The 15883-nt window shown below is 38.8% G+C and overlaps 1 protein-coding gene across 1 annotated transcript in view; it reads left to right on the plus strand.

Annotated features, from left to right (window-relative positions):
• Positions 1–15883, plus strand: part of Vps53 (VPS53 subunit of GARP complex) — a 151799-nt gene that overhangs the window by 13651 nt on the left and 122265 nt on the right. Inside the window, exon 4 of the mRNA XM_076869888.1 lies at positions 1207–1273. Coding sequence (XP_076726003.1) covers positions 1207–1273 — 67 coding nt within the window. The remainder of the gene's footprint in view (positions 1–1206; positions 1274–15883) is intronic.

The following is a 15883-nucleotide window of genomic DNA, read 5'->3' on the forward strand; positions in this document are numbered from 1 at the left end:
TAGATTGATTTCATTGCCTTAAATATAGTTTGGTTTTTGTGACTGTTTTCAACTATTGGGGGAAAGGGTTCATCTTGAACCCAGGATATGAAATTTTTCTCTACGACCTTTGGTATTTGTGTGCAGGTCTCTGCCCCATATGTGTGTTATTGCATCCATATTTTAGGAAACACAAAGAGCTTCCTATTGTTTTGTTGGGCTTCAGCAGTAACATTCTAGTAGAGACCACTAAGTTGTCCAGGGTTTGCATGGAAAATGAAAATTCCCTGGTAATTCAAAGATCACTTATGGACTAGGTATTTTCTTTCTTTTTCTTCTTCTTCTTTTTTTTGTGCCCAGGATTGCACTCAACTACTGAGCCACATCCTCAGCCCTTTTTTGTATTTTATTTAGAGACAGGGTCTCACTGAGTTGCTTAGTGCCTCACTAAGTTGCTGAGGCTGGCTTTGAACTTGAGATCCTTCTGCCTCAGCCTGTTGAACTGCAAAGGAAAGAGGAGCAGGAAGCCATCAATCTCTCTCATACACATTGCATGATGGGGTACATAGGGTAAGCACAGATTTCACATATCACCTTGGCTCCTTGACTCTTTTAAGGTCACCGAAGAAAGGATTTTGTGTATGGTAATTTGTATTTTTCTGGCTTCTTCCTATAGAGCTACTGCAACTTTATCATTCCTGATTTATTCCATGAAAAATAAAAAGGTTTTATTGGTTCTTTCAAGCAGCTCTGAAAAGTAAAAGACTTTTTTTTTTTTTTTGGTACCAGCGATTGAACCCAGGGGTACTTAACCACTGAGCCACATCCCAAGCCATTTTTTTTTTTTTAAATGTTTTTATTTTGAGACAGGCTCTGGCTAAGTCCTCAGGGTCTTTCTAAGTTACTGAGGGCTGGCCTTGAACTTGTAATTCCCCTGCCTCAGCCTCCTGTGTCACTGGCATTATAGATACGCACCACTGTGCCTGGTCTAAAAATTGCCATGTTTTTAAACAAAAAACTCATCAGTCTACGCTGGGGTTGGCTTTGCACTGTTGTTGCTGCCCCTTCGTTCAAGTCCTCGTTTTTATTTCATTCACTCTTATTTGATGTTCTGGATAAGTAGGTGCAATTTGTAGAAGCTGATGGATAAATTACCAAATTTTTTCTTATAGTTCACCTAAAGTAGAGATTTTTGAATAATTTATATCCTTTAACTTTTTTTGCTAGGAGACTGGATGACAATATTCGAACAGTTGTAAGAGGTCAGACAAATGTTGGGCAGGATGGAAGGCAAGTAAGTAATTTATTCCTCCATATTAATTATACTCCCTTAGATGGGGTAGAGGGAGGGGAGGGGAGGGGAGGGAAGGCGGGGGATAGGAAGGGGATAGGAAGGGCAGCAGAATACAACAGACACTAGTTTGGCAGTATGTATAAACGTGGCTGTATAATCAATGTGATCCTGCAATCTGTACACGTGGGAATAATAAGAATTCATACCCCATTTGAAACAAATGTATGATATATGATATGTCAAGATCAATGTAATGTTTTGAGCAACCAATAAATTTCTGATGTTTAAAATTAAAAAAAAGAAAAAGGACAAAAAATATATACAGCAAAGTCACAGAAAAATCACAAGTAGCTGATAAACAAATTAAAAAAGATGTTCAACTTCATCCATAAAGAAAAAAAAGAAAAAAAGTTATACTCCCTTAATTTCTATAAGACCCAACAATCAAGTGAACAAGATGTTGATCTATTTGCAGAGCACTTTTTTATTGTTCTGTTCCATATACATCAGGAAATGTGCGTGACTTATATGCCTGTTCCCTGCCGCATAGCAGGGGTAGGATGCCCAGATCAGCTTTGAGCTGTCACTCAGTGTCCCTTGGATCAGGATCGTGTGTAATAGCATAGCTCATTCAAGGCCAGGGACATGCAGGCTTAATGAGCAAATTGGTTTTCTTGTCTTTGACCTAGTACCAGATGTCTCTTTTATGTTGTGTACTATGGCTAAATAAGATGATTGCTTTTGTCTATCAGGTAAGTTGTTGGGGGTTTGTTGCTTCAAAAGATGGTAACCTGACACAGCTACAGTTCCTCATGCCTAGTTTTGTCAGAAGCAGATAACTATGGATTCATTTCAGAGTTTTACAGTTCTTTTGGGAACTTAATAAAGAGAGGTATTGAGAGGGGAGAAAGGGAAAAGAAGGGTGTAGGGGAGGTATTCTTCAGTGATTGAGAGGCCAGATGTTATCTATTAGCCATGTTCCTTTTTATTTGGATTCTGTTCTTCTGTATAGGTATCATATTTCAGAAATTACTGTCATAACAGAAATGCTGAGCATGCCTTTCTAGCCTTCCTCTCCACAGCGCCTGGTCCTGCCTCTTCAGTGCTTGTTTAGTTCAGTCAGGAGAGCTGCTATTATGCATAGCCTTGGTCCTTTTATCTCTTCTATTAGACATTTTTTAGTCCAATTAATTTCTGAAAATGTTAGTTATGCTTGCCCAGATTTAGTGTGGGTGAGGGGAGGGTGTAATCTTACTTAGAAATTTCCTGATCTTTGATATTTCTGTTTCCTCTGCTACTGGCTCCACAGGTGTTATGAGTCCTTTCTTCTCCATTTTTAGTTGTATTCATCTTTCTGTTTTCCCACACTTTATGGCTTCTCCCCCCCTCTTAACAATCTTCTTCTGTTGGCCTATTTGTAAGTCATCTGTCTTCCTGTTATCATAATCAGTATTTGCTTGAAGACATGCTAGTTCTTAAAACCAATCCAATTTCCTGGACTTTTTTTTTTTTTTGGCAGAGGGGTATCAGGGATTGAACTCAGGGGCACTAGATTACTGAGCCACATCCCCAGCTCTTTTTTGTATTTTATTTAGAGACAGGGTCCCACTGAGTTGCTTAGTGCCTTGTTTTTTGCTGAGGCTGGCTTTGAACTTGCGATCCTCCTGCCTCAGCCTCCCAAGCTGCTGGGATTACAGGTATGCACCACTGTGCCAGGCTTCCTGGACTTTTGTATGGTCTTAGCCCTTATTGCTTTGCTTCTGCTTACTGAGGTAAGAAGTACTGCTTCTATGGCAGAATAGGCCCATGCAAACTGGGCCCTTAGAGATAATGAAGAGGAACAGGGTAACCTACAAACACTCTACACTGATTAACTTTTCTAACGTGTCTAATCATGTCATTTGCCTCTTCAGAAACCTCAGTGCATCTAGCTTACTAAATGAAGTAAATCCAAGTTTCTGTGCTTTGTATTCAAGGCTTCAGTCTCCATTTCTGATTTTGTCTGTCCTTATATTCCATACATACTGAAGACTTGGTGCCCTGCAAGCATGCTCTGCGCTTTCTGGGTCTATGTTTACGTATTTCTTTGGGCCTGAAATGTCTTTTCTTCTCTTTCTTTCTTCCAATAGTTATATTTCAAAATCTTACCCATCTAAGGGCTGGCTTAAATAATCTTTCCTTTATGATATGTTTACCTCATCTGAGTAACATCAAAGCAATCAGAATTTTAGAGCTCAAAGGGACTCTGAATTCATCTGGCTTACTCCTCTCATTCTACAGAGGAGAAGATTGATCCCAGTATTTCTCATTCAGGTGTGTATTCTGTCTGTCCCAGAATTCCCAGTCTTCTGCTTATGCTTTGTCTTGGGTTGTGTGTCTCCCTTGACTTACTGGTAAATACATTTTGTCCCCTTGATTAGTTTTTAAGCTTCATGAAGGTAAGAACTACATCTTTCTCATCTTCATATTTCAGTCCCCATAGTCCATGTGCAACATTTTATTCAGCTGTAATGAATATTTGGTGTGTGTATGATTGTTGATTACAAATAAATAAAAGTTCTTGACCATAAAAACATCATTTTAATCAGTTTTTGAGTATTCCTTTATTTTTTTTAAAGACAGAGAGATAGAGAGAAAGAGAGAGAAGAGGGAGAGAGAGAATTTTTAATATTTATTTTTAGTTTTCGGTGGACACAACATTTTTATTTGTATGTGGTGCTGAGGATTGAACCCAGCGCCGTGCACATGCCAGGCAATCGCGCTACCGCTTGAGCCACATCCCCAGCCCTATTGAGTATTCCTTTATAGTGGTTGAAAGCTTGGTTCTTGCATGATATTTTTATTTCTTTGCCGTGTTGGGGTTTGAACCCAAGGCCTTATGTTCTACTGCTGAGCTATACCCCTGCCCAGATTCATGTATGAATAGTCCCAGTATACTACTATTTGGAATAGCACTACTGTTTAGTGTGATTCAACCTTCACTTGGAATAGCTCACTAGAAACTTTTAAATACTCAAGAGAGTCACAGGTATTTAAAACTCCAGGAATGTGAAAATAAAGCAGATGATTCATCATGACTTTTGGTGGGTCATGGTATGTGAATATACATCTTTTAGTTATTTACATTTTAAGCTGGGGGTCACCAACTCACCAATTTGGGGAGTCAGACCCAGAAGTGGGTGGGCTACAGGAATGTCGGTACTCCCCACCTTCATATGGTAATGGGTTACAAGTTACTACAGCAGAGCAGGTCATATTTCAGAGAGCAAGAGCACATTTTCGAGAATGTTTAGATAGCATTTCAATCTGTGATGGAATTTTGTATTCGTCTCCTTAGAATCCAGACAGAGAGGAAGCCCAGAAGAAATAATTGCTTTTCCTGTCATCCCCTCCATCTGTCTTTTCCAACAGTTTGTAATGCAAGCTGAAGTTGAGACTTTTTTTTCCAGGGAGCTTTTAAGTCCTGTCCTTGTCAACTCCTAAGCATGAAAGCTTTACTCTCCAACTTTGGCTGGCAGTTGTTTTGCCGAAGGGAGTCTCTACTTGACTGGCACAGGCTTGAGAGAATTATGGATGTTCCAAAATATTGAGTTTTATAGGTCAAGAGGCCCCACATTCCCCTCTTCCCTGGAACACAGGGAAAGTTCACTTTCAGAACTCGTTTTCTATGCTTCTGAGGAACACTCAGGAGGAGAGCAGCAGTATGGACAATAACGAGTTTTCCTTTCATAAATTTCATCTCGATCACGTTCAAGTTGAATAGATGTGCTGTCTCAATCTGTGCAAATAAGGGGAAAGTGTTTACTTCACGTTTGTGGTGTCTTAAAATACATTTTTAACAGAAGAGTTTTAAAAGAGTTCTTTGTAAAAATTCCTTGGGAGCAAGGGATGTTCTAGAAATTGAAGACACAGTGAGGCCATTTCTCTACTTCCGAACAATTTTCTGGAACCCCAACTTGCGTGGTTAGCACTGTGCTAAGCATTTTGGAGAATTCTTTGCTTGTTGACCACCTCCTATGTGGGCCAATTTGAACTAGTCTTGTCTGTGACCTCTTTTAACCAGACGGTGATGCTTTTACAAAGTTAATATGGCATGGAGTCCTCCCCATTTTTATCTGTTGAAATCATCGATCCAAAGCTTTAATTAAATACCCACATGTTTGAAAGTTGGTGGATAAAATGAGTCAATTCAGCAAGTACATGATTTGATATGCTATGAAATTTATGCAGCTTCCCAGTAATTAAAATGGACAGCTTGAATGTAGGTGGAAAGGGAGGTGAATAGAAGAGCAGGTTAGAGAAGGAAAAAGCTGGCATGTGAAATTGCAAGAGTAGCCAAACCTTGACCAGTTCCCAGTGAGAATCACCAAGACAGATCAGCCACTGGGTTTCTGTATCTTGAATGGAGCTTGGATGCAATGGGGCTGTTTCTTTGGTCAGAGTAAGGTGTGGGAGGGGAAGAGAATTATTATTGCCCTCTCCAGCTCTGATCACTAAAATTTTGATTTGGAAGAAGCTTCAGATAATTGTAGTGCCAGATGCCACCCAGTTTGGGAATTCTTTATATAACATCTATGACATTGCATCCTTACAGTGATGGGAAGCTCCTGACTTCATTGACCCACACTGAATAGGACAAACTTTTCCAGTTTTGTACAGATTTAAATATAAGAAACTTTCTTAGACTGAACTGAAATAGTAAAACAGACTTCATTGTAGCTCCTCATTGATTTAATTTTGCCAGCTGGACCAGTGTAAGCCTAATCCCTTTTCCTTATTACAGCTTCTGAAATTTAAAATGGTTATTATGTTCCTTTCTTACTGTTTCTTTTCTAGCCCAGCCATTCAAAGTTTCCTGAACTTTATGATGTAATTTCCAGCTCCTTTATCATCCTGATAGCTTTGCTTTGGTTAGAAATTTGTCCGCTTGCCTCTTAAAATGTGGTTCCCAGGAGTAGACATACCATGGGAACATACAGAGGGACAGTTTGCCTCCTTGTTCTAGACTGGAATCATTCATGGGCCTGTCAGTTTCCTGAAATTAATTGTAAATATTTGTATGGATAGCCATATTTCTGGAGAGAAGACTCATTGATTTATTTATTTTTTTTAAGATTCTCTAAGTCTATAACTGTTCAAAAGTTCAGAGCCACTAATATATTCTTCCATTATCTTGAATTTGGTGAAGCTTTTGGCAGCTGTATCACACCATGGGCTTCTGAAGAGTTGGCAGTCCCCTTAAGCCCCCCAGGTAAAGAGTTGCAAATGGATGCCCTCAGAGGAAAAAAGAAAACTTAAATGGCTTAAGCAGGCTGCCATACAATCCTTATGCCTTCATCCATGGTGTGAATTCTCTGTCTGAAGGGGACAGCCATACGTAAATTCTAACCATTCCTTGTCATGTCTGAATGCAGACCTGGAGTTACCAATTCTATCAGTTTTTCTAGAGAAGCCAGAAATCTGGATTTTTATGTGCCTCTCCCAATTTTTAAATGTTGGCTTCATGTTTTTCACAAACACTGCAAAAGCCAAACAAAACACATCTGTGAGCCAATGGTTTGCAATAGTGCCCCAAGTTTTTTTCATATGAACTTCATTTAAACTTTCTCCTATTTGTGCAAGAGATTTTTTTTTTTTTTTAATTAAGTGCCAGACTTTATGTGTCTCACCCTTGGTTTTACCTTGCTAATTTTGCTTGATTGCTCCAACCTGTTGAAACCTTTTGAATCTGTGATGACCTCCCCATTTTAGCAGATTTTCCAGACATGCTCTTCAATGTCTTGATTTGACTTCTAGATAAAAAGGTGAAATGGATGGGTTCAGAGCCATGTGGCATGCCATTAGGGACTTCTTGTTCTCTTCCCCTCATTCTCACTTTAATACAAAGTGCCAGGCCCCGAAAACACAGGATGTCCACCTGTCCCCAGTTATTATCCAGAATAATTTTTTTTCATCTTTTTGTCTTACTTTTCTCTAGAAAAAGCAGCTGTTAATATTTGCCTGCTTCATTCTTCATGGAGATATCATAAAGATTTATTAACTAAATCAGCAAAGCATGTTGCCTTTCAAGGAGAAAATATTCTTTGATTTTCATCATAAAAATTAGCACATCATCTAATTCAAGCATTATAATGAAAATAGCATTCTCCAAACTCTCAACTAGGTGGGTGATGGTACTTGACAGCATAAGCGTCATCTTTACCACGTGGGATTAGGAATTCATTGTTATCAGCTGAGTTGCAGGAAGGTTTGTATTCTTGCCCTTCATCATTTTAAATGTATCCTTTTTCTCATTCTCTCTTGGGAAGAAAGTGAAGCCCACTGACTGATGAAAATAAAGAAAACAGAGGCATTAGTCTTGAAAGCACCGTAGTTTGGGGAAAAAAAGATTGCCACTTACTTTTTACTCCTAACACATACTATCTTGAAAATGATTGAGTTTTTAAAGCATAAGTTCACATTTTCCCATTAGTGGTTGAAAATAATCAGAAGTTTTTTTGGTTGGTTGTTTCTTTTTTTCTTTTTTTGGGGTGCGATGGGATAGGGAACCGGGTCTCCTTGAGTTGCCCAGGCTGGCCTTGAACTCCCTGGTTTCAAGTGATCCTCTTGCCTTAGCCTCCAGAGTAGCTGGAACTATAGGTGTGTGTTACCACACCCAGCTTGTTTCTTTCTTTTTTCTTTTCTTTTGTCTTTTTCTCCTTTTTCCCTCCTCCCACTCCTCTTATTATTCCTCTTACCTTCAAACAATAGTAAACTTCAGAAACTCAGAAATTGCTTCATTCTGGGCGTAACCCGGGAGTGCAGAGAGCACTGGGGTAGGTGGAGCAGCCCTGGAGTCAGACTAGGGCTCAGCCTTCTGCAGGAACAGTGCCCCTGGTTTTGATGGGGCCCTACCACCATTCCCTAGCCAGGATTTTGGGTGTAGAGGTCTTTATTTGACATGTTGAATTCAAGTGAATGATCTGTTTTGCCCACTTCTAGAGTGCCACTAACTGTAGTTGAGGCAACAACTGGTAACATGTATACTCACTGTTTAGCACTGCCATGTGACCGGGTTCATCTGACCACCATGCTTCATCCTGCTATTGCATGTGAGCCTTGATAGCGTTTTTTTGGCAGACACACATCTGCTGTTTGTTTGAAACTCTTTACTACTTTTCTTCTAAAATTCCTCATTTTTAGACGACCTATAAAGAATCAACTGGGGCTGGGGATGTGGCTCAAGCGGTGGCGCGCTCGCCTGGCATGCATGCGGCCCGGGTTCGGTCCTCAGCACCACATACAGACAAAGATGTTGTGTCTGCCAAATACTGAAAAATAAATATTAAAAAAAAAAAATTCTCTCTCTCCCTCTTTCTCTCACTCTTTCTTAAAAAAAAAAAAAAAGAATCAACTTATCTTCTCTCTCCTCTATACACAATGAAGGAGACTGAACATTTTTTTAATTCTCAATTAATTGAGGTGATTGAACAGTGTTACTAATGTAATATCATATGGCAGCCTGGTCAAATGGAAAAACTTGTGCTTTGAATTCTTGGCTCTGCTGTTTTCTGTTTACCTTGGACAAGTGACTTAACTTCTCTGAGCCTCAGATTCTTCACCTATGCCATGGAAGTAATAATACCTACTCCAGGATGGTGCGAATTAGAATTATTATACTTTAGACATCAGGAACAATGACAGGCTCACTCACACTTAGTAAATAGTAGTAATATTGTTGCTGCTGCTGCTGCTGCTGGTTATGATATAAGCCAATTCTGTGCATCCAGGCATTTGTCAGGTCCCTGTGACTTTTCCACCAGTTCCTCTCCTTTGCATCCTGACTGCCCAGCTTTCAAGCACCTCCAGGTTTGCTTGCTCCCACTAATTTGAGCCTCTTTATTGCCTCAGTATGCTGTCCTCTGAGAATGAAAACTTGTTCTGTGATTATAGTTACATCTCCCATTTTCTGAATCAATTTTAGTAAGTGTAGATTCTTGAAAATAATTTCACTCAGATGTTTAAGTTTAGTCATCCTTTCTAAATGTCTGCTTTTATTTTCTTTGCATCCATAATGTATTTCTTCCTCACTCCTTAGATTAAACTAGCCAGAATTTCTTTAGGCCTTTTCAAGTGACTTGTACCTAGATTTATTTATTTATCAACTCTACTCTTTTCCTCTTCCTGTTCATTATTTTATACTTTTATCCTTAATACTTCTTTCTTCCCTGTGTTCTTTGAGTTTCTTTTAATACTTAAGCGTACCTTTTGTGTTTCTATTTTCAAATAACATAAGATATGATTATCTCTGAAGACTCTGGCTATATAGTTTTTATTTCACCTAAGAACTTTTTACCCAATTTTGTTTACTAAATATGGTATTTTTTTTTTGCTTATTTGTTTACTAAGTATGGCATTTTTTGCCTTTATGCACAAAATTGGTAACACATTTTTAGTTGCTTTATTGAGATGTAACTCACAGCTTAATCTGAATCTAAGTATACTGTTCAATGTCTTGTTATACATTATTAAATTTTTAAAAATTGCATAAAATATAGTAGCATAAAATTTACCATTTCAACCATCTTTATATACAGTGGCATTAATTACATTCACAGTATTGGACAATTGTCACTGCTTCTGTTTCTGAAATTTTTATCATTCCAGACAGAAACTCTGTAACCATTAAGCAACAGCTCTCCCAGCTTCCTGTAACCTCTAATTTACCTTTTATCCCTATGACTTGGCCTGTTTTTCTAGATATTTTGTATAAATGGTGTCCAACAGTATTTGACCTCTTGTTTCTAGCATCCTTCCCTTGTTATGTCCTCAAGGTCCATCCATGTTGTAGCATGTTTTAGAACATTGTTCCTTTTTATGACTACAGAATATTACGTTGTTTGGGTTTACTGCATTTCATTTTTCCATCCATCTAGGACTTGTGGGTTGTTTGCACCTTTTGGCTATTGTGAACAACATTGGTTACAAATGTATTTGAGTCCCTGCTTTTAGTTCTTTTCACTGAATGCTTAGACATGTAATTGTTGTGAGCCTTAATATACCTTTTCGCTATTGTGAAAAACATTGGTTACAATGTGATAATTTTTAGTCATTTTAATGTTTAATCTCCTGTGGCTCAGGCCTGTAATCCCTGCAGAAGGATTGGGAGTTCAAAGCCAGCCTCAGCAATTTATCAAGGCCCTAAGCAACTTAACAAGACCCTGTCCCTAAAATAAAATTAAAAAAAAATCAATTCTTTTAATGTTAGATTTTTTTAGTATTTATTTTTTAGTTGTAGTTGGATACAATATCTTTATATTATTTATTTATTTTTATGTGGTGCTGAGGATCGAACCCAGGGCCTCACACATGCTAGGTGAGCGCTGTACTGCTGAGCCACAACCCCAGCCCAAAATAAAATATTTCAAAAAAGGGTCTGGGGTTGTGGCTCATTGGTAAAGTGCCCCTGGGTTCAATCCCTGGTACCAAACAACAACAACAACAACAAGAAAAGAAAAATGAAAGAAGCAAATTTTTTAAAAAAATTTATTCTCGGGGCTGGGGATGTGGCTCAAGCGGTAGCAGGGTCGCCTGGAATGCGTGCCGCCTGGTTCGATCCTCAGCACCACATACAAAACAAAGATGTGTCCGCCGATAACTAAAAAATAAATATTAAAATTCTCTCTCTCTCTCTCTCTACCTCTCTCTCTCTTTAAAAAAATTATTCTCTTTGGAAATATTGTTTCCATATTGTTTTAAACTTTAATAAGTTTATCTTTTTCAGTAAACATAGAATACCTTAACATAAGCCTGCTTCTTATTTTATCTTCATTTAATCTGTGTAGACTGTGTGTTTCAGATTCGTTTAATCTGTGCAGACTATGTGTTTCAGATAAGCTAGAGAATCTTTAACTGTTCCATGCCTATTAACAGAAATACTCTCCCCACACCAAATAAAGCTACTTTGAATTTTTCTTTTATTTAGTTGACAATTCCAACAGTTAGACTATTTCCTTCCTGTCCTTAGAAACGTAAGTCCCAATTGTCTGTAACAGGATTATTGAAAATAGCTTTAGGAAAACAGTGTGCCAAGAAGGAACACTGAAGTTTATTATTCTTCTGAGCCATCTCCTTATAAATTGGCACTTGTTAGGAGCCAGGAAAGGAAGGTCAAGCATAATTTTTGCCATCTCCTTGTTTCCATGTTAATGGCAGTCACAAGTTTTAACTGGAGTCTCAGCATCTGAAGAGGAAAATGCCATTCATCACTACTGTAACTGCTCTGGCTATTACCCAGGTCACTCTTGCTTTTGATTGCTGGTAGTTAGAGATTTTTGTAAGGAAAATTCCATCCTCAGTTGGAGGTTGTGCATTAGAAAAATTGCAGTATTTCTGCTGACAGGGCAAAGCTTTCCTGGATTTCAAGTCCTTGACACAAGAAGTCATTCAGATATGTGAGAACAGTGGATGGGAATTTGAAACTCTGTCTTCATGTAAGAGGTTGGCCTCCCTTTTTCTCTTCCCTCTTTTAAATCCATGGAAATATAGTATTTTAAACAGCATGAATTCAGTACTCTGGTTGTTCTGTCAGCATTTCCATTAATAACTCCCTATTTTCAGAAGTCTGTAATAAAGCTATAAAATTTCCTTTGCTCTAATTGGACTCCCAGGTCTCCTCTGGAAGGAGATTAATTTTGCAAAACCAGGGATAATGCTTTTTTAGTCTGTTTTGGTTTGGTGTTTTGTAGTCATCTAGATTAAAGCTTTAAAGTGCACAAGAAACTTATCATCTTCCATAAAGTATTGGATAACAGGCCAAGATTCTAATTTATATTTCCCTATTGTATTGCTGACTGTGAAAAGATGCTGAGTTCATCACTAGATATCATAATATCTAGAACATGGATATTAGGCAAAATATATTAGAGTCACTTTCATAATAGCTCACGATTAGAAGGGAGACATTTCTTCTGCAGATGTTTCTACTGACAAATTTGATGACCCAGTATTGTCTTTTATAAAGTGGAAGAAGAGGTGAATTGAGTAGTGTTTAATCCAAATCAGACCTAATTACTCACCCTTGTCTCCTTATTAAACTTGAACTTTGTTCCCAGTCACATGAAAGGATAGTTTACAATTATTCCGGTTATAACATCATAGAGATTAGGAGATTCTGGTAATTAAATCAGTATCTTGTGCACAGGTTCCAGTACCACTTGTTAGCCTTGGAGTTTCCCAGATCTTTAGTACTAAGAATGTATTGTTGTAAGGTTAACATGTCTCTTGTTGTAGTAGTCATCTTGCCACACTGAGAATTGAATCCAGGGATGTTCTGCCACTGAGCTACACCCCTAGCCTTTTTTTTTTTTTTTAATATTTATTTTTTTAGGTGTAGATGGATATAACACAATGCCTTTATTTTTATGTGGTGCTGAGGATCGAACCCGGGTCTTGCCTGTGCTAGGCGAGCGCTCTACCGCTGAGCCACAATCCCAGCCCCACACCCCTAGCCTTTTAAATTTTGAGACAATGTCTCATTAAGTTGCTGAGGCTGTTCCTCAAAGTTGTGATCCTCCTGCTTCAGCTTCCAAAGTCTCTGGGGTTACAGGCATGTGCCACTGCACATAGCTAAGGCTAATATGTTTTTTTTTTTGTGATTGATTCACTCTAAGCAAAGATACATTCTGAGTTGTTTTTGCAGAACATACATTTTGAGTTATTTGTCCAGACTAAAATACTAATATTTTATTTTACTACATTTATATTAATGTATAAATGTTTACCTTGCATTCTCCCTAATATTGTTACATATATCATGACTTGATCCTGTGGAGACATGAATCAGGCCATGTAGACGGCGTTCTACCTGTGTTGTAGATGAAGGAATAAGCTCGGATAATATGTTCTGTGACTTGCCCAAGGTCACACTTAGTGAATCAATCACAATTCACAGGTTTTCTGATTCTCCCAGCATGCCATAAACTTGTCTACACCAAAATCTCTTTTCAGACAGTGACAAATGTTTATAAATAGGTTTGAGAGCCACTTTTCCTCACTGCAGAGCCTGAAAAATTAACTGGTTCACAGGGGAATCCAAACAATGGCAGTGACCCTGGCCTTGCTCACTAGCTGTTCTCTCTCAGCATGATGAAGAAACCAGACTGAGAGAAGCAGCCAGGGGTGAAAAGAGAGCTGTGTCCACTGCATACTTGTGGTGCTGCAAATCCAGGAATGATTGAGATCCTGAAGAGAATGAGTGAAATAGGAAAAGATCAGATCCTTCAGAGAAAGCTCCAAGGGGATCCCATGGCCAACAGAACATTGGTACAGAAGGTATCTCTAAAAGTTAACTGAGGAACATTTAGATATCACCACAAAAGAGTGTCTTCTCCTGAATGAAGACCCGTAATATAGATTAGAGTAAGTGACTAAAATTAGAAGTAATAGTAAGATATGGGGAATTAGTATGAAGTAAGTAACCTCAAACTTGGCAGTTGGGAGGCTTAGCTATTTGTGGGAAGTAGTCCTTTGTTAAACTTGGACAAGTTGTTCCTTTAAATGTGCCCCACTTCCCCGTATTGGATTTCTGTGCCTTTTATTCAGCAAAAGCAGCTGAGCCTTTGCTTAAATATTTCCTCCTCTTTTGCCATGTGGAACTGCTGCTTTAAACGCAGTCCTCCTCCAGGGTTACATTTCATTAAGGGAGCTTTGCAGGATGCCTCCACCACTCCCACTATTTCAGGGTGAGCATGTTTTAGCTATGGGTGATAACAGATATAAGCAGAACTTTAAAATGTAAATGTTTAGTCTTGTTTGGGCAAGGCTGAATGTGTGTCTCTGCCTCATCTTGTGATTTTAACTTCTGGCTTGTCTCCTACAAACAATAAAAAATGAGCTTTTTGATTCACATTTTCAGTGGATGTGGTTTACAGAAATCATAAATAAAAGTAACTTATGTGGAACAGAGCATTTTAACAAATACGGTGAGAATTACTCCCTTTGCTCCTTACATTCTTTTGGTTCACAAACTTGGAAAGAAATCTGTGCTTTAAGTAAAGCACCTTTATACCCAAGATTTTCTGAATGGGCTATAGAAGAGTTAGTGTTAACACCAGTGATTCTCCTCTGATAGGCACCTATTTGGCATCTGACCAAGGCTGCCAGACCCAGAAGGTGCTTGGTGTGTTCTTGGATGCAGGGAAGCATGGTGTTATACATGTGGTGCCATCCACGGCAGTGAGACTCCTGTAACCTCTACTACTGTTTGGCATCATTGTGGGAACGGGCTGCATTGATACTGTTGCTGCTCCAGCAACAGGTGCCCTGTTTCCATAGCAGCAGCTCACAGTGGTGCCAGGGTGGCCAGCAGCATCAGAAGGGACTTTTCATAAAGATAGGCTACTTAGCCCTAGGTGTCTACCGTTAGTAGATACCATCAGGGCCTCCGATTAGGGCTCACCAGATGTAGTAGCCCTCATCAGTGTTTCTGCTCTCTTGACGATTTTCTGGGTTTACCAAAGGATACTGAATGATTCTTAATTCATACCTCTTTGTATCATTTTCATCTTACTTTTATTTCTTACACGTTTTCTTATAAGTTCTTTAAAGACAGTTCCCCTATGTAGCAATCTTTTTCTTCAGTATCTAACACAAGTACATTTAGTAGGCATTCACTTTCTATTGTGGGAATGAGCAAAAGATTTAAACTTTTTCTGGAGCATCTTTGATTTTCAGTATGGTTTGAGGATGCCATTCTTCCAAACATGCCTGCAGATAATGAACTTTACCAGCTTATTTATGAAGCTCATTTATAAAAAGTTGAGTCAACAACCTCTGAATTTTAGAGCTATGGTCTAATGTGAAATATTACATTCTGCGTGAGAGATCTGGTAATGATATTAATCATTGCCATTTATCAGTCCCTCCTGTGAGCATTGATTGTGCTTTATTTAGTCAAGATTCTCTTGGTTGCAAGGGCAAAATCGCAATTTAGATGTCTTAAGCAGTTGGGTGCAGTGGCACATGCCTATAATCCTAGCAGCATGGGAGGCTGAGATAGGAGGATCACAAGTTCAAGGACAGCCTTAGCAATTCAGTGAGGCCCTAAGCAACTTAGTGGGACCCTGTCTCCAAATAAATAAAAAACAAAAAAGGGCTGGGGATTTGGCTCAGTGGGTTAAATCTCCAGATTTTATACTGTAAATAAATAAATAAATATCCTAAGCAAAAAGGGATTATTTGGAAAGATACTATTGTGTCTTGATTTGAAGGAAGTTGAACAATCTAGCTGTGAGAAGAGGAGTGTCTCAACTGAACTTGTTATGCAGCTGCAGCCCAGGAATGAACCACTACTTCATATCAGCTAAGTCTGTATCTCTTTATGGGCTGCATAAGCTGGAGACCAGCTTCCTCCTTTTCCTGGGGAACCTCATTGCTCTCTAACTCAGATAGGTGAACCCTCTTCTACTATCAGATAGATGAACCCTCTTTCCCAATCTAGGTCTGTAAATATCACAGGAAAACTCTGATTGACCCGGCTTGAGCCTCCTCTGCCCTTTGGACAGTGGACTCTAAAGGAAACATTGAGAAAAGATTGGCTGGGGGAGAAAGAATACTGGGCCAACAATTCCA

This window comes from Callospermophilus lateralis, chromosome 11 (genome assembly GCF_048772815.1).
Source record: "Callospermophilus lateralis isolate mCalLat2 chromosome 11, mCalLat2.hap1, whole genome shotgun sequence".
Lineage (NCBI taxonomy): Eukaryota > Metazoa > Chordata > Mammalia > Rodentia > Sciuridae > Callospermophilus > Callospermophilus lateralis.